The 23,647-nt window shown below is 49.1% G+C and overlaps 2 protein-coding genes across 9 annotated transcripts in view; both read right to left on the reverse strand.

Moving 5' to 3' along the window:
* The window catches only part of LOC118169101 (solute carrier family 2, facilitated glucose transporter member 9-like), a 4,105-nt gene extending 1,048 nt beyond the window's left edge, over positions 1–3,057 (reverse strand). Inside the window, exons 1-8 of the mRNA XM_035330087.1 lie at positions 2,871–3,057; positions 2,083–2,181; positions 1,511–1,671; positions 1,305–1,429; positions 987–1,132; positions 784–916; positions 300–487; positions 27–191 (exon numbers count right to left, since the gene is read on the reverse strand). Of these exons, the coding sequence (XP_035185978.1) occupies positions 27–191; positions 300–487; positions 784–916; positions 987–1,132; positions 1,305–1,429; positions 1,511–1,671; positions 2,083–2,181; positions 2,871–3,002 (1,149 nt within the window). The 5' untranslated portion in view covers positions 3,003–3,057. The remainder of the gene's footprint in view (positions 1–26; positions 192–299; positions 488–783; positions 917–986; positions 1,133–1,304; positions 1,430–1,510; positions 1,672–2,082; positions 2,182–2,870) is intronic.
* Positions 3,058–9,144: 6,087 nt separating this feature from the next.
* BTRC (beta-transducin repeat containing E3 ubiquitin protein ligase) overlaps positions 9,145–23,647 on the reverse strand; it is a 115,026-nt gene continuing 100,523 nt past the window's right edge. For all 8 annotated transcript variants that reach the window (XM_035329353.1, XM_035329358.1, XM_035329356.1 and 5 more), the window contains 6 exons: positions 21,924–22,173; positions 21,107–21,225; positions 17,379–17,489; positions 16,669–16,747; positions 13,264–13,457; positions 9,145–12,226 (listed from right to left, as the gene is read on the reverse strand). In XM_035329353.1, the coding sequence (XP_035185244.1) occupies positions 13,296–13,457; positions 16,669–16,747; positions 17,379–17,489; positions 21,107–21,225; positions 21,924–22,173 (721 nt within the window). In that variant the 3' untranslated portion in view covers positions 9,145–12,226; positions 13,264–13,295. The remainder of the gene's footprint in view (positions 12,227–13,263; positions 13,458–16,668; positions 16,748–17,378; positions 17,490–21,106; positions 21,226–21,923; positions 22,174–23,647) is intronic.

Below are 23,647 nucleotides of genomic sequence, written 5' to 3' on the forward strand. Positions count from 1 at the left end.
GATGGTGCTGGATGCTGGGGACAAGCCCCTGGGCGCGGAGGGGCTGTGTCTGTCCGTCCATCTGTCCGTCCATCACTCACCCCCATCAGCCCCGCAACAACTTCAATGGCGCCGGTGCCCACGGTTGTGTAGGGGACCTGGGACCGGGGGATGCCTGCGTTCTCGAAGATGGTGTTGGTGTAAAACCAGATCTGCCAGGGAGGGGACTCAGCGTGAGCGGGGCGCACCCAGGGAGGGCAGAACGAGTTTCCAGGTCTCAGCTCAGCCGGGTCTCAAGATCAGGACCCCGCAGGACTTACGGCATCGATCCCCGAGAGCTGCATGCCGGCGTTCACCACCGCCACCGAGAGCGTTTGCCAGCGCACGGAGCGGTCCCGCAGCAGCTGCCAGACGGACATTGTTGCCACAGAGGAGAGCGACTGCTGCTCCTCCTTCATCTCCTGCACCGCGTCCTGCACGTCGGGAGTCCCCAGGAACCGGCGCAGCGCTGCGGGGAGCGCGGGGCTCGTGGAAGAGGGTGGACACCCGTAGGAATTGCACAGGGTAGGGGTGTGGGTTCAGCTTGCCCCAGAACACCTCCTTGAGCCCCTGAGGCTGGGCTTCCCTAGGGAGATGCCCTGACACCAGGGTGATGGGCACCATGCACCTGGGAAGGTTTGGGGCTGGGCTGTTGGGGCTGGGTGTGGAAGGATGCTGCAAGGATGCGCCCTGGTCTCGGGAGGCCTTGGCGCAGCACCCATCACCTCCCACAGCTGGACACCCCATCCCAGGACACCCGCTCACCCTCAGTGGCCCCGCAGACGTCGTTCCTCTCTATGAGCAGGTACCTTGGGCTCTCAGGGAAGCAGTGCAGCAGCAGGAGCTGGAGGGAGGCAGGGACCACCACCACTGCCAGGAACAGGGGCCAGTACCTGTCCTGGAACGGGATGTGTCACAGAGAGGGCAGAGCAGGGACCACAGGAGGAGGCCGAGGGCATCACGCTCACCTTGCCCAGCAGCTCCGGGAGGCCTAGCACCTGCGCGGAGAAAACCCCCAGGCAGATGAAGATGCTGGGCATGAGGCCCAGGAAGCCCCGCAGGTTCTTGGGGGCGATTTCTCCCAGGTAGAGGGGCACCACGCTGAGACAGATACCTGGGGACTGGGGACATGGATGGGAGACACAGCCAGCAGGACACCCCGCCGGCACACCCCCTGCCCTACTCAGCACCTGCTGCAGCAGGGGACCCTGTGGCCAGCGAGGTGACCCCGTCTGCCCCTGGTGCCCTGGGTAAGGGCTGTAACCCCCTGCCTGGGCGGCACCCACCTGCGTGGAGCCCCGTGATGGAGCGGCCGATGATCACCATCTCGGGGGACCCCAGCTCCCGGCTGAAGCCCATGAAGCTGCCGGCCAGGAGGACGAGGAGAGCGCTGCGGCTGAGCGTGCCGCTCCTAGCGGGGCACAGGCAGCGGGGCAGCCCCTCCGGCCCCGTCCTGGCCCTCGGGGCCACCCGTGCCATGCCAGCCCCTTACCTGCCGTAGCGTGCCACCAGCAGCCCCACCAGCAAGGAGCCCCCCAGACCGCCCAGGGCGAAGGTGGAGACAGTCAGGGAGTAGAGGAGGGTGAGGGGGCCGGGGGCCAGCCCGTGCCCGTACCGCCGGGACCAGGTGGCGTTGTAGAAAGCCTTGATGTGCTGCGGGGCAGAGGGAGACGCGGCATTGAATGCAGTAGGGGAAGGGGGAGGTGGGAAGGCAGCCCCCCGAGGGGAAGTGCTGTGGGTTTGACAGCTTCATGGGGGATCCAGGGCAGGTTACAGCTGGGGATGACCGGGGTGTTCTGCTCTGGCTGCTCAGGCAGCCTCAGTACCAGTGGGGTTTAAGGATGACTTAGAGGCCCCACGTAGAGCTGGAGCAGCTGCTGAGGGCTTCCCCAGCCCTGCCTTCCAGGGGGTGACCCCAAACCAAGGTCTCACATCCCTCGCATGCCACCCCTGCCCCTGGACTGCTCTCTCTGCAGCAGGTCTGAGGGCAAAGCCAGCATTTTGGCGTGGGGCTGGGGTCCCACCACCGTGCTCTGCTCCCAGCAAGGCCGTGCCGTCCCTTACCACCGCCGGCGAGTTCACCACGGCCAGGTTGTAGCCATAGAGCATGGAGGAGCCGAAGGACACCAGGAGGGTGACTGAGAGCAGGGGGAAGGTGAGGTGCTGGGGGAGAGGTGGGGGGGTCAGCACCATGCTGGGCTACTGCCCCATTTCTATCAGGAGAGGTGCAGGGACGTCCCTGTCCCAAGCCAAGATCCCAGCCCTGGGGAGCCCCCCACTGGGCACGGCTCCCCGCCACCCCCAGCCCATCAGACCCACATCTTCCCAATTGGTGCCTCCATTGGGGTCAGGGGGGGACAGGCAGGATGGGTGTCCATGCTGTGGGGTGCCGATGGTGGCCGAGGGACACCCCACAGACCCCCTCCCAGTGCCCAGCAGGACCCAAGAGGCATGCAGGGCACCCCTGGATGCTGCACCCTACTGTCTGCTGCAGTGAGCTGTCCATGACCTGACAGTGACAGTGCTGTCACGGGGCAGATGAGCAAAGTTGTGCCCCCATCCCCGGCAGCAGCAGCACGTCCCAGTGCCCAAAGCCCAGCCCCAAGATCCCCATCTCTCCCCAAGCACACACACCCCCCCCCACCCCAAACCCAGTAGCCGGATCCTTAGCACCCAGCAGCTCCCGGCTCATGCACACCAAATCCCCACTAATCCCACCAGGAATCCTGAGCTGGGAATGGGGGGGTCAGGCCAGGGGTCTGGGGGGGGGGGGCAGCATATCATGGGGCACATGGGGAGTGGGAATGGGGCTGCCCCCTGAGCCCAGCAGCCCCCTGCCCACCAAAGCTCACCCTGATGATGCCCCTGCTGGGGTCCGGGGTCCCTTTCCCATCTGTCGGGCTGAGGCTGTGGCTGGAATCGGATGAGAGAGGATGAGGAGGAGGGGAGGAAGGCAGCCCCAGTGCCTGGCACTTCTCTCCCATTTTCACTTGGAAGAAGGAGGGAGAGGGGAAGGGAGAGAAGGGGAGGCCGCCTGGGTGTCCCGGGGACTCATTGGAGGCTCCTAAGCAGCTGGAGGAGGAGTCCGGGGGCCTCCCCGCCTCGCTGGGGCACCTTGCAGGTAGGGGAGGCCCTGGGGCTATTTGAGGGGCAGCGACCCTACACTACCCCCAAGGCAGAGGCTTGGTGTGGAGGGGAGGTCCCCCATCTCCCAACACCCCCCTCAGCCCCCCGAGCCTCCCACCACCGCATCAGGCTGTGGGACAGCAGCGTCCCATCCGCTGGGACTTGGGGCAGGAGGGCTGGTAACCCACGCACCCCGATGTGGCCGTGAATCGGGGCAGCTGCCCCTGTGGGACAGGGGGGTGGCAGAGCCCCCAGCCCCAGGGCAAAGCCCCCAGCCCCAGAGAGGAGAGACGCGGCTCATGGCAGCTCAGAGGAATCCAATTTTGCTGCGGCCAGAAGCTGCCTCCCCCGCTGCTAATGAAGTGCCTTTAATTAGCAGCCTAATAGCAAGCTCTTAATTTGCCGAACAGGCAGTGGAAAGGATGGGGACCCCACTAAGCCAGGCTGGCAACAGCTCCGAGGGATTAAAAGGGAGGGGTTCGGCTGGCTGGCCCCACCACGGGAGGGTCCCACGGGACGGGGCTGGGAGAGCCCCACGGGCACCCCAAAGGCCTTGGGGCCAGGCAGAGCTGGCGCCTTGTCCTCCCACGCGGGATGCTCCAGACCCTGCCCCTTCCCTCTGGATTCACCTCCGGCTCCCTCCAGAAGCACCGGAGCTTTACAGTGCCCTCTGCCCCACTAGGAGCCCTTCCCAGCCTGCCGGCATGGGGATTTCCCAAGGGATGGTGCCAGCTCCAAGGCTTGCTCTGACTCAGTTTCCCCGTCTCCGCCGGGCCATCACCTTTACCAGACGCTGCCCCAAGCTGGGGGTCACCTCCGCCCTGATCTAGGGCTGAACTGGTGTTACTGGTGCTGGTCCCCAGCAGCGGCCGGGAAAGGGGGTTTAGCAGGTGAGCAACACGTGCCAGGGAGGAAGGGGGATGAGAGGAGGAGGGAAGCTTGGGGTGCCAATTAAGGGCCACCAGGGAGCCGGGTTAATTGGAGACACTCCTGTGACCTAACCCGGTGATGGTGGTATGAGGGCCAGGAACACCCGCTGCTCCGTGCTGCGAGGGAGCTCGTCTCTGTAATTTACAGGTGTCCCCGATCCTCCCCTGCCTGTGTGCACGGGCTCCCTGGCTAAAAACACCCACCTTGGCGTGGGGAAGCTGCCAGGAGACCACGGAGCAACCCTCCCACCATCACTCCTGGCAGCGCCAGGCCCGCCCTGGCCTTGCTGTGGCCTGGTCCCCAGCCCCTGGGGTGAGGTGGAAAAGCCCTCACAGAGGACCTGGTCTTTGGTGCTGCCTCTTGGTGCCCACCCAGCAGCCAGGCAGGACCAGGACAAAGGCCACGAGGAAGGAAAACACAACTCAAATGAACCCTGGTGAAAAGATGCGTGGCTTAGCAGCCATAGATGCTTCCCCTGCCTGGAGGGAGCTTGGCAGCCTGGGCACAGCTGCTCGCAGGAGTCTTCATGGCTTGGGAGGTCACAGCAATTTGCTGGTGGTGCCCTTTCGGGGTTGAATCACCAGAAACAGAGACCGTCCTGTGATCATGGTAGCCCCATCCTCCCAGAGCGCCCAGGAACCGTGGCTTTGCAATGGAAAGCTCCTGCCTCCATCCTCCAGCTGCATTTACCTGTACAGGACCTGTATGGATCCCCTCCGACACCAAGGCAGCGGCAGCACCAGGGCAGGCACAGCTGACTGGGATTTGGTTCCCAGACCACACCACCTCTGGCTGCTGAATCGTCCTACACATTTTTTGGTAAGAACTACATCAGTTTGCCCAGCAGGTCTAAACTGACCAATTTTCCTCTTTCCAAAAACAAGCCTACTATACTCTTGAAAGTGTGTGTATATATATATATATGTATATATATTGAAAAACAAAACCAAACCCCAAACCACCACCACCAGAGGATTTCATTTTAAAGCTGTAGGTTGATCAAACACCGTTAATTTGAAGCTATGGTACACATTACTTTCCTCCTTCATTTGAAGTGGAAATAAGGCACACATTTTTAAACAGAAAGGGTAATTAACCACTGAATCTATTTAAGATAAGCCGTCCTGGCGTTCACTCCTTTCCTGTGCAAATTTACAATTGAGATTGCTTTTCCTTCTCAAAGAGGAGCACGCTTCGGTTCTCGAGCTTCTGGATGCGATGCCAGAATTCCTGGGAGAAGTTTTCCAGGCTGTGCCCTGCAGCAGAGCACTGCCCTGTCCCCTAAATTTGACAGAAATACTCTGAGCCTTGCCTTCAGACATCAAAGAGGGGGAAGGACCAGTTAAGGAGTGGCCAGGAATAGCCCCCAGGGAGAACCTGCTATGGTGTTTGTGCCTTGGGCACAGGCAGACATGGGGTGGGGATGCCCAGGGGGATGTGCTCTCTTTTGGGGTATGGGCAGCCACACGGTGCCCCAGCTGAGCTGCATCCTGCACTACTGACCGACTGCCTGTCACCCCAAGTCCTCTTCAAAGTCTGAGTGGGAGGAGAGAGCAAAGAACGAAGAGAAAAGGTTAATATGGGGTAAATATATGCATTTATTTATTTTAAACAAAACAAAACAACAACAAAAAAGCCCACCCTTGCTAAACAAAGCAGCCGGCCGCTGGGAATCCTGTCAGAAGGAGAGACGGGGATTGGAAGTGACAGGAGCCCCGCTCCCAGCGCTGCAGCAAAGCAGGAGGCGTCGCAATCTCCAGTCCCCCGCTGGCTGCCAAGAATGGAGCCAGCAGGGAGAGAGGCGGCGGGAGCGCGGCGCTTGTTTGTTTTCTGGCCACCCCAGGAGCCAGGGTCTTAAAACTGCGGTAGCCTTTGTTTTAAAAGGGGCTGTTAAGGAAAATGGAAAAATCCAGGGATGCTATCGGCAGGACTTTTTTAAGAGGAAGGTATTGTGAGGGCAAAGGGTGCTTGCGTTAAAATTCGGGTGAGCCGCAAGCATGTCAGCATCCCCAGCCATTGTGTTGCATGGCGGTGCCGCGATATGTCAATTACTCACTCATTATTGAACAGCAGGGTTCTGATTAGCTTATAAAACAAATTTGTGCTTCTCCTACCAGGATCTTGCAAGAGTATCCAGAAAAGCACAAAGTCTTTATAGTTTCCCCCCACCCACCCCTTTTTAATGGGCAGGCCGGCTGGGGCTCGGTGCGTCAGTCACATCCCCTCCCTGACTTGCAGGGCGGACTCATTTGCCATCAGCCACGAATGGAGAGTTTGTTAATTAAAAAGTATGCTGTGGTTTTTGGAGTAAGTGTTGTTTGCTTGTTGTTTTTCTGGTGCCCTGTATCAGAAGTGCGATCCGCATACACGGGGGGGCTCAAAGACACGGGCCTGATACTTTGACGGCGTCCTTCCCACCGAAAGGAAAACAGGAGAGATTCACAGCTTAACCTTTGTATTTAAGTTATCTTCTGAACAGTTAAAAAAAAAAAAAAAAAAAAAGAAACAAAACACACTGTTACCATGACCCTAGCTCAAGTGAACATTAGTACATTAACTACACATCACCGTAACATAATCACGAAATTCAAAGCACTCATTACTTAAGAATCCAGATAACAAATATAGCGGGGTAACAACCCAAAAACTCTGGAGAAACCATATTCTTTCTCACCTCTCCCACTCCTGCTCCCATCTCAGTCTGAGCAGGCAGTGATGCAGCACAGGCTGGCCTGGCAGGCTCTCAGGAAGGTACTGATGGTAAATGGCTGGAGAAACCAGCCCTGCTCCTTTTTGCTCAGCTCCCAATTATTTTCTGCCATGCTAAAACCGTGGGTAGGCTGGCTGAGACATGCAACGCCTCACACGATAAAGACAAAGCAGCTGAAAGCACATGTATGCTCCCCCGACGGCTCCAGATTCTCACACTGAATTGCCCCCAACATCTCACAGCTAGCTCCTTGCCAGCAAACAGCCCGGGACAGGCTGGCCAGCCTTCCTCCTGCACGCAGAGCTTAAAACTCTGTCTGTAAAGGCAAGACAATATTGCGGCGTACAGGTATGGAGCTGAGGTGCCCTGTGATGAAGACTGGTGTTTCAGGCTGATTTTCTGGCCACGGCTGCTCTCGTTTTGTGCTTGAGCAGGAATGAGGATACCTTCTAAGGCAATAGGTTATTAATAAAGGGACCTATGTAGGAGTCAGTTACGATATAGTAAAGGCTCGTACATCTACACACATCAGCATCCCTCTAATTTTCAGAGTATCTGTTTAATGTCACTAAGGATTAACTGGTGGTGACAACTCCTGGGGGTATCAGGGACTAAAAGGGAAACCCAATGGCTTTTGAGAGCAAGCACAAAGTCACGGGAAGAATTTTCTGACAAGACAAAGGATGATTTATTCTGGCCTGGTATCAAGGCTCATCATGGGAGAGAAGCTTTGGGAATGTGCCAGGAATTAGTCTATAGCTCATTAAAAAATAAAAAATAAAAAAAATAAAATAAAAAAGAGGGGGAAGGGAAAAGGAGAGGAAGCCAAATCTGAGCCTCAGCAGACAACTGCTCCCCTGGGCCCACTGCTGGGGTTTCACAGAAGGAATGCACCCCAGGGACCTGTTGCTTCTGTGAGTCTCAGTATTGGAAGTGGGGACAAAGACCGTGGCCCCTCATGCCAATCAGTCCAGTAGGGCTTTGCTGGCAGGAGGAAGGAGGGATTTCATATGGAGACCTCCTCTGGGGACAGCCGGGGCTCTTGCTGTTGCCCCTTCCTTCTGGGAAGCTGTTGCTTATTGCTTCTGGGGGGGCAACAGAAGGGCAAGGCTCAGCATGTCAGATGCATCATGCATGCCACTTGGAGACCCCGGCAACGTTCTCTCTTCTCTTGGCCACTGTAGCTTAGACCAACCCTTCCCGTTCATGCCCCCAGTGCAACCCAAAAGGGGGTATCAACTGACCAGCTCAGCAGCAGGAGGCAATACCTGATTACCTCCTGACATTTCTGATGTTCTTATAGGAATCCTTTGTTCTTGTGAGCCTCGTACACAAGCTAAGAAATATATTTTCAGCATTGTCCCCACTCCCGTAGAGGTCCATCTCCATCCCCACACTTCCTTCCTAGCTTTCAACCACGTGGGTTGCCTCCTTCTCCTCCCACAAGAGCAAGCCTGCAGTAGGAAGGCTGGCGGCACTTCTCGTCAGCTTCCCTAACCAGGAAGAGCTGCTGGTACTGTGCATCAACCACAAACATGCCAGTTTGGGAATCATCAGCCACGAAAGTCAGATCTAAAATGGTGCTGAAGGAAGGTGCCGTCAGAGCTAGGCAAAGAGCCCAAGCTGGAGATGTGCTTCCCATCAGAGCCGGGATGCTAAAAACCTCAGAGCCAAGCCTGGGGCTCTGCTCAGACTGGGGAAGGAGCACGTGGCAGGGGCTGGAAACACGTACCCAGGAGCAGAGAAATGCGCGCGATACCATGGTACTCTCCAGCTTTTTCAGTGTTGTTCCAAAAAAAAAAAAAATAGGAAAAAGAAAAAAGGATCCTTTGGAGCAGGAGGCAGGTAGGTGGAGCGTGGTGGTCCAAGTCAGCTTCCAGTTTAGAAACAAGTGTAAAGCATTTCAGCGTTTCTGATGATCACGGACTTCTCGACTGGTCACCTGAATCCTTCCGTTCCAGCAGCCATGTGTCTGTCCCTGAAGGTTGATGAGGAGCAGAGGGAGCTGCTCCCCGGGAGACAGCCGCACGAGTTCTCTCACTGCAAATTCCTTCACGCCGTTCTCTATTTGCATATTTTAAAGCAAGCCGTATTCCTCTGAGGATGAGAAATATTTGCAGCGCAGCTGTGCCCTATTGCCAAAGGAGTCACAAGCAGGAGGTGGTGTGGCCGCAGCGGATTGTCCTGCTCTGATGTCCCACACCTCCAGGACTTTGGATCCCGTAGTTCGAGGCGGAAGGCTAGCGCGAGCTTCCTACTCGTGGGAGAAGTGACGATCTCTACTCAGCAGAGGTATTTCATTTCATTTCAAAGCAATGTGCAAACACTTAGAGCCCACAGACGCTTCCAGCCCCTTTTTATCTCCTTTCAGCAAGCTCGTTCTAGCTCTTTTCATTATAAACTCTGCAATTGCTCCAACCCAGCTAAGGGATTACCCAGTCGGTTCACACTGAAACCTCTCTCTCACACGCACTCTTGCACACACACACACGCACACACACACACGTATCCTAAGGGGGGAATTTGAAAAGCCACTCTCTTCTGACACTGAGAGATCTACTTACCAGATTGCTCCTCCCTGGGGGCACAATGAACACCACCAAATGTCAGGCTGTGGCAGTTTCAAGTTCAAGTTAATCAGTTAACTCCTGTTTCCTTCTTAGCTATCAGCTAATCTGCACAACTCGGGAGCGGGGTAGGAAGCCCTGCCCTTCTGCAGCTCTGTACCAAGTACCCAGACACAGTCCCTTCTGGAAGGCGAGACACTGTTCTTATCGTTTGCCAAAACCAGATTCCAGCTGTTGCTCACAAACTGTACCTTGAACAGCTCTATGCAGAGCTCAAACTATGGTTAACTACCATTTGAACACCCGACAGTGCTCAGAAGTTACAGGACAGCAGCACGGAGCAGCAGGGCTGTGACAACCATGGACAATCGGCAGTGGTGGTGCCTGTGACTGGCCAGCTGGTCTTCCGTTTCTCCCAAATTCTTGCAACTAATAAAATAAAATGCATCCTTGCAGGCGGTACCCACAAAGACACAGTTAAATTAGGAAGTCTGCAGCCTTCAGAGGCTGGAGTAACAGATTGGTGTTTTCTACAGTCACCTAAATGGGAAAGGCAGAGGATGACCAGACAAAATGAGGAAAGTAACCATTAAATCTGAAGCCTAGGTTTATCCCCTACTGATACGCAACCATGCTGCAGACCAGGTCATAACTGAACTTAGAGGAACAGCGTTCAAGTAACACTAAGGATAAGATGCAGAACTTCAACTGAGAGATGTCTGGGATGTGCGCTTTGATTCTCCCAGCTCCCCTGCCAGTTTTGCTTTGGGACTGCACTATGTCTGATATGTGTAACTGCCTGAAATCTAAAACGGCCTTCCTAGGCTCAGAAGTAGTGTCAAAATTAGTTGTGGATGAACTTTCTATAGTCACTCAGAACATGTAGGACTCTGCAGAGATAAGTCATGCTGTCAATGTTACCTGAACAGAGCAGAGTTAACCTGTTTGACCCTTTTTACAGCAATGATTCCAACAGGAGTGTCACCACACGCTCCGAGATGCTCTTTTGAACAGATGTAGTCTCTAGGCTCAGAGAAAACCCAGGGAGCTGGGTGCTTAACGCTGCTGCTCATGCGCTGCAGGAACCATGCCAGGTACACCCTATGCACCTGCTTTCCATTCCTCTATACCTCCACTGCTTTCTCATCCATCCTGGCTGTCACTGAAATGATTTAAGCTCTCTGAACTGCTCTTTGGGGACCCCAGGCCCAGCTCCTTGCAAAATTTCATTGGTGGGAAAAGCGCATCCCAAGCAATTAGAAACAATGCAACTGCTTCCGTAGCAAAGTGAAGATGATGAAAATAGCTGAATATAATTTTCCATCTGCCAAGTTCCAAGTTTAGAGGGTGTTACAAAGCCTGTTTAAAACTTCCCTAGCCCAGAGACAAAGTGCCCTGACTTCTCACTGCAGGACTGGAGCAACTCCCTGCTATAACCCAGCGGGGTCATTCAAGACCTGCAGTGGAAGATGTGGGCACAGCCCGGAATGGCCAGCGACTGATTTACACAGACTTTCCTGATCCAAATGCAGGCCTGCTGCATCTCCTCTCAGCCTTCCTCTCTAGAAAGAGCCATGTTCCCCAGACCTCTCTGCCTAGTTTGAAGATAGGTAGAGTTTTTTCTCGTGTCCGTCCCCCCAGGGCTATTTTTATCTCCTAAACAACAGCAATTTGCAAAAGCCGCGGCCAGAAAGCGAAGATCCAGCTCAGCTATCAGCGAAGGGACTAATCCCGTGTCCCTACACCGCAATGCAGCATGCATGTAGGTTAGAGAAGCACACCAAAGACTCTCCCTCATAGAGCTTTCTAGTAAGGCCAGCCCCAGAACTGCTGTAGAGTTGTCCTGGAACCACTCCTAACTTCACTGTCTTTAAAGTCGGCCGTCATCTACCCACCTGCCATCACCAGGAGACCGTACCTTGGATGGAAGGAAAGGAGCAGAGTCCAGCTCCCCTCCTCGTCCTATTTACAGAACGATTCCTAAGCCATCAGCTGTCTTCGGGGAATACAGCAGGGGTAAGATTGTCCTTCATACAAACCATCTCTTTGCTAGTGAAGTACTGAACTCAGAAATGTTTCACTGGGATGGAGGGAACTGGACCTCGGCCCCAGTCCCTCATGCTTGGGACTTGGGCAGAAGAGTGTTTCACTTTTCACTGACTAGCATTCCCCAGCCAAGCAGATGTTAAAGGAGACTACGATACACATCCAGCTTCCAAAGGGTTAGCAGAGCAGGCAGGAGAGGAAAGAGATGGACTTAGCTCATAATAGTCAAATTTCAAGGGTCCTCTCTCCAAAGGAATAGGTCTGCAGTCAGAACAGCCAAAAGCCGCAGGGACGGGGGGGGCTGGTCTGGCTGTTATATGCATTTCTGTTGCTCTTCAGAGTCGAATGCTTTTACAAAGGCCTAGCAATGGATATTGATTTCAGTCTGAGAGTAGCAGCCTCCTCCCCACCCACCCTGGAGTGACTCTCCCAGCAGGGTGCACTGTGGCTATAAGTCTTCTGCTTAAGAGCAAAGCAACACATTCTGGCAACATCTTAAATATATTCACAGGACATCTGTGACTGGGTTTGGAGGGGAACCAAACAGGGTAAAGGGGAGAGGAGTGAACAGGAAGATGGGGACAAGGGAGGAAAGGGATGGGAAGGTTTAAAAATGTTAATTGTTCATGAAAGATAAAAGTCATCTTCTGATATAGCAGCACTTTAGCAGTCAGCCGCGCTGAGTAGACCCTGTCTGAGATCAACCGCATGCCAACTTTGTTCCAGAAACAAGTCTGAGAGCTTCTCTCTTCAGCAAGTATTGGTTACGTGGATAGTTCTTTTGTCCTGGCATTGGCAGATAATTTAAATACTGCAGCTTAAATGAGTCCTGGGAACAAAAAACAGAACAAACCAAACAAACCCCATTTGTACTAAGCCTTTTAATGATTTAAAAGAACACCTGATTGACCAGAGTGTTTGAGAAAATCAAAGTAGCTGATGTGACAGCTCTGGAGCATCACTCTATATTTACTCGTCAAACAGGATATAGGATGTGCTCCAGGACACAGCGTTTTCATGGAAAAATGTCATCGTGAACATCCCCTTGCAGAAGCCTGTCAGCTCATCTGCCTTTTTTCTCAAGCTACTAGCAGCAGTGGTACCCACCAGAGTGGGCAATCGTGCCATCCCACTCTGCTGACAGACATCAAATCCACTCTGCAAATGACCCAAACATAAGAACCACAATTTCCTCCCCACGTTGTGCTGGCCAAGACAAAAAGGTAAGGTGACGAGCAGACCAGCCAGGCTCTGACATGAGCAATTTAACAGCCATGCTGTAGTAGAAAGGAGGAGGGCTGGCCCTGTCAGTAAATGATTTTGCATATTGATGCATCTCGATTTAATTTGCCAGGTCTTGTGCCCCAGTATCTTCCCCCTTAGCCAAACTGCTCTCTTGCAGTTTGAATCAGCTTGCTGCAGAGCGAGAAGAATGGCCACCACTTCAGCGGGAGGGAATAAAGCTGACACTTCTTGGCGAAACGCTCCTGCCTGGTTACAACTGCCCAGGGTCAGGCCATCTGCATCCCCTTGTTAGGCAGCAGCTGCTCTGCTCGCTCTGCAGAAACCCTTCTTCCTTCTGGACAGCAGTGATAGCTGATTTAATTATTGATGATGATGGACAGAGGAGGAGTTCTTCCAGAAAACTCACAGGCACCACATGCCACAAATCCTAGGATAAAGACCTTGTTCTAAGGTATCAGAATCCTTGCTGTCCTTTCACAGGTCACTGAAGTTATTGTGCAACTAAGATGAGAAATACTGATAGACTCAGCTAGGCATTCAAGCAGCATGCTCATATTATGTCCAGCGTCATCCTTGAGCCTCTTTAATTATTATTATTATCATTATTACTACTATTTTTACCTGTGCGAGTGTGAGGTACAGTGTAGTGTTATTTATCTTGAGATGTAAGTGTACGTTCTGGACGGGGAACGAGTGGATTCTGCTTGGGCAGCTGGGTCATTCAGAAAATCCCAGATGAGGATGGTGTCATCGTGCGAGCTGCTAACAATCTGGAACTCGTCAAACTGAAGTCGAAAGACTCTTCCAGAATGCTCCTAAAAGCAAGTGGAAGACACCGCATGTTAATTCACAAACCTGCTGGCACCTAGGATGGAGCAGGAAAGAAAAACCTGGGCTGGGCTTCTAGCACTACATTAATTCCTCAGTCAGAAAACTCGGACACATTGCGCCTTCCCATCACATAGTGTAAACTAAACCACCTTCAGTGAAATGAGTTTGCCGTATTTCCGTTCTTGGCTCACTGGAATTTTATGTTACATTTACTTATCACTCCTTCAGTCCTGATAACGCACAGCGCAGAACAAACCAAGCTCTCTCCACCACGGGGAGCAGCCTGGTGAGTCCGATGGGAGCAGTCTCTTCCTTGTTTTATGGCAAAGTTCTTTCCTAAAATCACAGCACTCCCAGATGCAGGAGGTTACAGGGGGAGAGACAAGAATTTTGCAGACAAGACTTGGCACCATTACTGCTGCAGAAGAGGGAAGAGCTTAATACTGGAGGACACTAAGGAGCCTGTTGTAAAGTCCAGTGACACCGTAATAATTCCTCTTAAGCAGTTCTAAAAATATGAACCAGAAAGGGCATTCTTTATAGGCAGTTTGCATTCTGCTCTGAGGCTGAGGGGAAATGGCATGACGATTTGGCAAGAGTTCAGCCTGTAATTAACAGGAGGTAACGGCAAGATCCTGGATATCACAAAGCAAATCCACTATGCTTTCCCTTTTGTGCCGGCTATTTGTTCTTGGTGCTTACTGCTGCAAGAGCGAGCAGGAGCATCCACCTAAGTCAGAAGGGAACAGAAACCACGCAGGTGGGACAAGCCCTCTCTCTTCCATTAGTATATATTTCTCTGGAGTGTCTACCTGTTGTGAGAGGCCCAGGGTTGGGAAAAAATGCTTACCAGTATTTTAATATTGAAAATACATTTTTTTCAAACATTGGGCAAAAGAGAATTACTAGCTACGAAATGGGAAATCTGTCTTATGGCATGGGACTCTGAAAATACAGCTCAGTTTGAAAAGCACACAGAGAGCACAACAGCTGCTTTAAAGGGCATCTCTGAATCTCTAAGCTAACTGAAAACACACACACACTCCAAAGTCTGATTCCATTTTGTCTGACATTTTTTTAAAAAGTCCAGTTATTCGGACCTTCTTGGTCTTCTAACCAAACAACCCTAATTTATCTTAAAACCACTCTCTATCTTCCCACCTATTCCAAAGAGAAACGTGTTTCCAGACTCTATATTATATCAGCGAAGAAGTTCTTGCTAAAAGTATCACTGCAACTGTCAGATCCACTGAGGGACTGTTCTCAAGGACACCAAGAGAGAGGTACTTCTAAAAAAGTGTTTTGAAAAGGACCCGGACTTTTTAGCTCATGAGGAAGCTGCACTTATTCTGCGCTTGGAAAGCTTCTGTCAAACTCAGGCGGCCGCTGTTCCAGCTAACGGAAGGGACCTGGCATGCAGCGAGCATTTGTTATCTGTGCACTTTCCTCCTACTGTTTGAAAATTGAACATGAGCAGCAGGAGACTCACGATGTTCATTGTGCAGCCAGGTTTAATTTTGGAGGCCGAGGGAAGAGAGGAAAAAAAAAAAAACCATGGGTAAGCGGGTATAAGGACGCCCTGTTGTCATAAACATGAAAAGCCCTAAAAGCACAACAGCCTCCTCTGCCCCTCCTCTTCTGGCCCCCTCCATCGCTATCAAACAGGGATTTATGAGGATCCATGTGTTGAGATTCCTACAGTGTTTCCATCCCACCGCTTCTGATTTATAATATAATTAGTTGGGGCACTTTGGCTGTCCACTGCTGGAAAATGCGGAGGAAATCACACCAGTTAAATTAAGTCTACAGGTTACTAGGCACACATTTGTCTCAGGCTGGAGCAAGAACACTACCATCAAGCTGAAGTCTTAGACTCTTGGGATAAAAGTGTTCATGGGCATGGAGTTGTTTGCCATAGTTTGCAACCGGATGGCTGAAGACAAAGGATTTTTCTGGATTTCAGCCAAGAAATTATTTGCAGTTCAACCTGGCCACCAAGAAGGTTTTTCAACGTAGTACCTGCAGGCATCCAAGGCTCTCACAGACTCTTACTCTGAAGCTTTTGGTCCAAATATGACTGGAAGAGTTAGCGTGGCTTAATGATCGGCTGCCTGTCAGCTGAGTCACAGCAACCCTCACAGCCCGTGCAAGGTGTGAAGTAAAATACAAAAAAAATCTATAAAATCTAGCAAAATCTACAGCAACAGTAGCAGTTCAGGTGGTAGATGCCTGTGCAGAAGGTCAGCTAGAGCAGCTCAGCTGATGAGAAGTAACCACACCTTTAGAGGTTTAGAGCACACGCAATGGCCACATGCTACTGCAGGAAAAGGTCTAATCATCATCCCAACATCATCCCAAAATTTCCTTTCTAAAAGAAAATAATAATTCAGTACTTTTTTTTTTTTTTTTTTCCAATGTGAATACCGTACTGGACTGAAATCTTCCTTTAACCCCGGGAAAGTCTATCGGAGCAGCAGCAGTGCATGTTTTCTGGGGTGAACATGCTGGAGGAATGCTTATAGGAACCACCCCATGGCCTTGGATGCTCCATCATTTTTGTCAAAACCTTCCCACATTATTCCAAGAACAGTGCAAAGCCACTGCTAAGCATGACTGCACCCGTTGCTACCACTCACACAATGACATTTTTACCACACCATCATCAGACCTGCACTAAATATCACTGGAGAGCATTAAAGTAGTAGTCACTGTTTAAAGATGAAGCAATTTGACTGTCTGTTCCAGTCCTTAGCCTTTGTTTCCTCAAACACCCAAAAGACAGTTAAAAGCAATGAAAACGTTGCTTTTGTTGCTACTTTTCTCCTCCAATTTGGAATGTACTATTTTCCTGAAGGAATTTCCTGTCAACAACTCACAACACCATGTACTGCTACATCAGTAGGTACATACAGGCTGAAGTAAAGACTAGTCTCAAAAACGATTTAGTTATTAACTTCAAATCACAGAACAGAACTGTTGAAAAGTGAATGAAACCTCCACAGGTGTTAATTTTTAATCCTTTACAGCCTGCAAGATTAAAAGTAAGGGTTGGACACCCAAAGAAGCCAGACCCCTGGAAATGATTCTTAGATCCTGCAGATTGGTGCTAAACTGACTTGAGTTTTCATGGCTCAAGACAGCCCTGAGCAAGAACACTTTTCTGCTCCCTCCACCACCCCTACCAAAAGCTCTTACCACAAGGGTTCGCAAGCAGAGGGTCCCTGCTGGAGCACGGGGGTCCAAAGCAGCCACAAGATCCCATACCTTAATTTTCCTAGTAGTGAATAAATAGAAAAACACCATGGCTCTGTCAAAAAGGAATCAAGTGCTCACAGAAAAAGCAAAGAACTGTTAGCACAGTTTAGCTGATACAGCCGTCCATGGAAAACTACAGAAATACTGCTCTTGAGACGTGGTTCTTGCACTTCCCCTTTGTAAAGCTCACAGATCTTAACGGGAGAAAAGAATATGTTGTCAACAAAGTAAAACATATAAAAGGCAGGTAATAATAACAAAAAGGAACATGTGGGAGGGTTAGTGCAGACACTAGTCCCTAATGGCAAATAGGCCAGAAGACAGCCACAGATGGGAAAAACTGTTCTTACCCATTTAGCTACAAGATGTTACGCATCTACTCTGCCAGATATTCTTACAAGCTAAAGAAATGAACCACGCACATCAAATAACACTGACTTATTTAAAAAGCAAGAAACAAAACAAACAAACAAACAAAAAGACAAACAGGTGTACTTTGTGGCATCATCCTGATTTACTGGCCATGAAAAGGACCTCTCGGTATGACAGACAAAGACGCTAATTTTCATAAGGAAGATCCAGCAAAGTGGGATGTGAAACACAGAGAAAGAAAGTAAGAGGCAAGGTATTAACGGCACTGACAGCCTCACCCATCGTATGCCCCGCTGACTATCCTCTTGTTATCAAAGCGTATGCATCTCACCAGCTCTTCGTGGCCTTCCAGTACTCGTAAACATGCCCCACACTCGATATCCCATAGCCTGGAAGAGATTAGGAAGTAATGCGAGTTTCTGAGTATCTGATTATTAGAAGGAAACATTTGGTCTTTGCTTGTCATTAATGGAAACTTGGAATAATTTATATAATTTATGATAAAACAACAAAGAAGAAACAACCTATATTCATCACTCCTTTTCCTGCAGTGAATCTGATGTGTGTTTTTCATTGTGACCCTGGTATGCTACAGTATCACACAGGAAATGATTCAGAGATCCAAACATCTTCAGACCAGTCATGTCTACCACCTACTCCCCTAGTTACACAAGACACACACAGGCTATATCCCGGCTATCTTCTAGGGAGCCTCATAACTTTATTTTACTGAAGTCAGTTTTTCATAAAAGTATCCAGCTTTGATTTGCAGATGTTAAGACAGGGAGACTCACCAGTCCTTTGGCAGCTTGTTCCAATGGGTAAAATCACCTTCACAAGGCTTTTTGCCCTTTTCTGTACCTCTGTATGCCTATTTCCGATTTGGAGGCTGATGTCAGACAAATTATGACATCAATACAGTGGTGAAAGGCACAAGAACTAACAAGCCCCTTTTATTTGTCATTTTCTCTCACTGAAAGTTTATCTACTCTGTAGTTAAGACACCTTATACATAAGCTAAAGTGGGCAGTCTGTGTTTATAATTTTGTAATGTATTTTATTCCTGCTCTCCAATAATTTCTGTGGCTCACTGCTACCTGTTTCTAATAATCCCATCTTTTTTAAAAACTTCCTGCACCAAAACCAGGACACAATATTCCAGTAACAGACTGAGCAATGTCTTATTCTTTCAACTGTAAAAAACTCAGCTTGGGGCTTTGTAAAGGATGTTTAGCATGGAGAATAAATCAAAATACATTAAATTTTACACTTAGATACTACATTGAAAAATATGTAAGAGATGCTTGAAACAGTTATAAGAAATAAGTCTGTTTGCTTTCCATACTTTTGCCAGCTTTTTGACATGATTCCTAATTATCATGGATAAAGAAAGGATTATTTGCCTACAAGAACTGATATTCTTGACACGTATTGTCTACAGGTGTTCCCTCTAAGTGAGATGTGCTCTGTTCATGACAAACAGCAATCTTTCAGTAGCAGCATCTGACACACAGCTGAAAGAAAGCAGTCACATGTGTTCTTGAACGCTTATTCGGTCAGAGTTCAGGCTGACAGGGACTTCACAGGAGTGAGGTTCATGGTTCGTGGGATTTCTCTGGGTGACATAACCCAAAGAAACACAGCCACTGAGGGGTCAGGTGAGTTTTCCTCAAGAGACAGAGATATAAATTGTCCCCACGCATTTCACTCCTGGGACCCCCAAGGAATAATCCGGATGCAGCAGACTTGTGGCGGATAATAATTTTGTCTGTCCTTCCACAACAAGCTGCCCTCACTTTGGCCAACCAAGGAATGAACACACCTTTTTCTTTGCTGTACTGGGAAAGGGTCACTCTGTGCACACACTTGAAGCCGAAGAGGAGCAGAAGACGATTCTTTAGGCTATGAAGTTAACCTTTCAGGAAACTGTGAAGATCCCAGCAGTTTTCACACTAGCACCAGCACACCAGACAAGGTCAGAGCATGCAAATTCATGGCAAAGGTCAGCCAAAGGCACTCTGGCTGGTCAGAGTGCATTACATCTCCCAAGGACTGCAAACAGGATGGACAATGCCAGAAATGAACCGGTGCAGAAAGGTTTAAAGAGCTATCTTGTGCCAGGAACTTTCATGCCATGTGTTTCCATTCCTTGCCATCTATCCTGAGATGGCCAGCAGCTCTGGGAAAGTGCATCACACTAATTCAGGCCTGTATTACCAGGTCCCGGTTTGATTTTTTACCTGAATTTGACTGTGATTAGAAAAGATGATCACAGCCTTAGCCATGTGGGGAATGGGCCTTCACATACATCTAGAATTGGTACCAAAGGTACCCCCCCGGTTTGATAACCTCCTCAAATTTCTACTTCTTTAAATAGTCAAATGACCAAACTGTAAGAAAACTACTCTTTGGCTTGAGAATTGTGAGAAACAAAGTTGTGTTGTTGCAGTAGAAAGTGTTTTTGCAATAGAATGTGTTTTTGGAAAACTTCAAATTCCCCATCAGGAGGCAACCCCTACTAGAGGCCAACACACAACATCTGTTATTTTACAATGGATTAAAATCACACATACAAAACACCAAGCCACCCACAGAGAGGACTTAGTAACCTGCCTTTTCTTAATCACCCTTCCACTGACATATGCCTTCTGCTAATGGCTGAGAGAAAACTATGTGAACAGGTAAGCCTTGCACCTTGCCCACACAGTTGCCAAACTGGACTTCCATTAGGATTCACTGCCAACATTCCTGGAATTCTAGCACAATTTATCTGTCAGCTAGGGATTTTGTCCAATGTAAGCATAAAAGTAATCATACTCCTCTGTAGTGTTATCATGACATTGACATTTATTTTTGTTAGTATTACAAGTCATATTTTAGATCCTTCCCTAACTGGTGTACTATTTAACTATTTCTTACTCTAATTCTGAGACCAAGTTTTACAGTATGGTTGCAGAGTGTTATTTTTTTCTGTTTGAAGTGCAGGAGGTCTTACTACATACGTGGTGCTGTTCTTACACAAAGCCTGTTAATACTGATTCCCCTGATTAACAGACAGAAGTCCCAGCTCTCTTGGTCATGCTCTCAGCCAGCCATATACTAAAATCTGGTACAACAACCTGATAATGACAACTAAAGGACCACTATTTTCCAGAATGCAAAGCAGGGAGAGGCAGCGTACTGCAAGCCAACTCCACAGGCAAACATCAGCATGAATCATACTCACTGAGGAGAAATAATTTCTGACATGGAAAGTGAAAGCTTTCTGCTTAGCCTGTCCAGCTTTAAAATTTTATCAGAAGGCACACAGTTCTTTAAAGGCATGGTGAAGACAAAAGGGAGGCTGCTCTTCCCTCCGTTTGCATGACAGAGCCACCCCCCTGCACGACTTACACTACTATTCAAGCTTGCTCAGGACACCCAGAGATTAGTGGGACATCCCTCTGCCAGCAGCTGCAGGATGTAGGGAGAAATCCTGGCTCACGATACCAGAAGGAGTTAAATCTCAGATTGCAACAAGGGCAGCTGGAGAAGTGCAAAAGGCAGCAAACTGAACTTCATGCTCTAAACCAGCTGTTCCAAACTTAACCCAGTGCCAAGTACCACAAGAAGAGTTTGGCCAGAGCCCAGGAGGATTTCTGCAGAGGATTAAATGCCTCTTACAGCAAATCTGACCCCTTTAACTAGACACATAGCCCAATTAAAATATCACAAGAGGACATCACAGAAAGTGGTACTTGCCAGCTCTTTCATACACCAGAATTGTCAGAGCAATGCAACTTGTTGATTAGTATGGGACTCTGGAGATATAGAGGATGAAAGACAACACAGTAAACCAGACTTCCAATATCTCTTTTCAGTAGTTCCCAATGTTCTATACCAAAGGAAGCATATTTCAGGGAAGACAAAGGTACAGAGCACTTCGGTTGCCTAACCTCTGCATATCCCAGGGAATCAGAGAGAACGTGCTTGCAAAGACATCTGCAGTGGGGACCGTGTCTCTCACCTGATCGTATTATCTGAAGAGCCGCTCACTACCAGCCTGTCTCTGTACTGCAGACATGCAATGCCTCGTTTGTGGCCATTTAAGGTGCGCACAAATTCGCAGGTACTAGTGTTCCATACCTGTGACAGGAAGGGGGAGAACCACACAGGCAAAATTACTGAGAGACAAACAAAATCTGGCATCTGTATGACATACAGGTGCATTGAGGATGTTCTTAATTGGAGACATGACCATTAAGACTGGGAAAATTACCCCTCCAATGACTTGTGACTGTAGCCTGCAACTGTTAGCAGCTTGGGTCACTGTACACAGGTTTTTGCCATACTGTATTAGAATTAGCTTCCAAAATCAGACTTCAGCACTCTCAGGCTATGTTTAGTCTACACAGGAACTCAGTTTTAATGCTGCATCTTGGGATCACAGCAGTAACACTAAAGTGACTCCTATGCACTCACCTTTGCTTTTGCCCCCATGCTGCCCTCTCTGACAACTCTGCGTGTGACCAGTGCTGAAATAGATTATGGAACCAGTCAAGTTGAAAAAGCACCCAAGAAAAATAGTCCTTTTTCAACTACATCTGCACTTGGATCTCATTTGCCATACAGTTCTGTAAACAAGTTCTGCAAGCTCAATAGAAGAGGGACTGCTGGAAGTGAGCAGTAGGAAGAATACTGCTTCCAAAGTATTCTTCCTACTGATCTTTACTGATCTTTAGCTGTTATGAAGTAACAGCTAAAGATCATCTTCCCTGTCTCGTCACTGTTCTTGCTTGTTAAATACCCAGTGCTGCAAATAAAAAGCCTCTGAAATACCTCACCTTGATAGTTCTGTCACCTGATGCAGATACGATGTACTTGTCATCGAAGTCCACTACGTTGACAGCAGCTCGGTGCCCTACTAGCACCCTCCTCAGGGTGATGTCTGTTGGTGAGGCCATGTCCCACACAGCAATGGATCGGTCTTTGGAACATGTCACCATCATGCCGTTATTGAAGCGGAGGTGCAATACTGCTTCACAGTGGTGAATCAGTGTATTCAGCATCTCGCCCGCGTTCACGTCCCACACCCTGCAGTTTCAGATTTCAAACCAGAGAGGAGAGAGTTAAAAAACTGTGCAGTAGAATTTCTGCAGAGAGAGAGAAAGGGATGGGGAGAGGTAATTAACTCTCTAGCAATATTAGAGAAGCAAACAGCACAAGTTATAGCTAAATCTATTAAATATTTCATTAAAATATATATTATATAAACCTGATGATTTTGCATACGTTGGGACAGTCCAGCAGCCAAAAACCCTGCAATGCAGTTAACACCATAAAAACAACCCAGCCAGAAAAAAAAAGGCATTCTTTAATTAAGAGAATTTAGTGCTGAGGAAAACTATGAGACTGACAGCCCTAGGGACTGATGTTTCCTGGTAACGTCAGCCTACCACACTCCATTTCCAGTCACTGAGTACTTAAACACAACCTGTGAAGAAGGAAGTTCAGAGACAGGTTTAATTTTTTACTTCTCTCACAGGACTATCAACTCAAAGGATAATTTATGCAGAGGCAGAAGACACGATTATGCTTTTCAAACAAATATAAGTAATTGCGACAAGTTGCACAACGGATTGCATTTACTCTGCAATGTATCTGGTACACAACTACATTCCAGGAATGTGCTGAACACCCAAATTGAGACAGAGCATTTATGTTGATTTAACATCATTGGAACCAACTGCTTCAGCTGAAAGATAATTTAAGAAAAAGTCAGACAAAGGCTTCCTGCAGAACTTCTAGAACTTGAAATGGAGATTTTAAGCCTTAAAAAGTGTTCCTTTTGGGCTGTTCTGTTTGCAAACTTCTTTTATCTATAATGAGATTTCTTTTGGCACTATCACACCTGTATCCCCGATATACTATGTGAGAGCAGAAAATGTATCAACAGGCTTATCAGACACTGCAGAAGCTGAAACTTTCCTCTGCCAACACACTGAGGAAAAGCAAGATGTGAGAAAGAGTTCTAATGTCTTATTTTCTATTGCATGGAAGCTGAAGCGCCTGCATTATAAAGGAGAAAAAAAAGTACATTTCCAATTACAAAATGCAAAGTTAAAAAGATCATGAACTAAAGACCTGAGCCATTAGCACACAAGCAGTTTGCAGACAGGGATTGCCAAACTGAACAGGAGCTGGAGACCTACTGACTTCTCTGGACAAGTGCATCCCTGAGATCTTGGAAGCATTAAGAGTCCATCTGTAGTGCCTATTGGACAAAGCCCCTCTTCCTGAGGAGACCCAAGGATAAAAGTGATGCATCCTATGTGCCTCTGGGGTCTGCACAAACATTTAAAGATTCAGTGGGAAACAAAGTATTTCTGGGCAAGTAGCCAGTCTGCAATTTGGCCTGCCTGGCCTGAGATGTAAAGTGATAGTGCTTGTTACAGAAGTAAGTATCTCCTTTTGCAACCTGTGTTTAGCACAGTGCAGCTCCCACACTGAAATCCTGAATTCCTGCTAATGGTAGGATCCCAAAATCTAGCAGCACCACGAGACTGCA

Source organism: Oxyura jamaicensis, chromosome 6 (genome assembly GCF_011077185.1).
Source record: "Oxyura jamaicensis isolate SHBP4307 breed ruddy duck chromosome 6, BPBGC_Ojam_1.0, whole genome shotgun sequence".
Lineage (NCBI taxonomy): Eukaryota > Metazoa > Chordata > Aves > Anseriformes > Anatidae > Oxyura > Oxyura jamaicensis.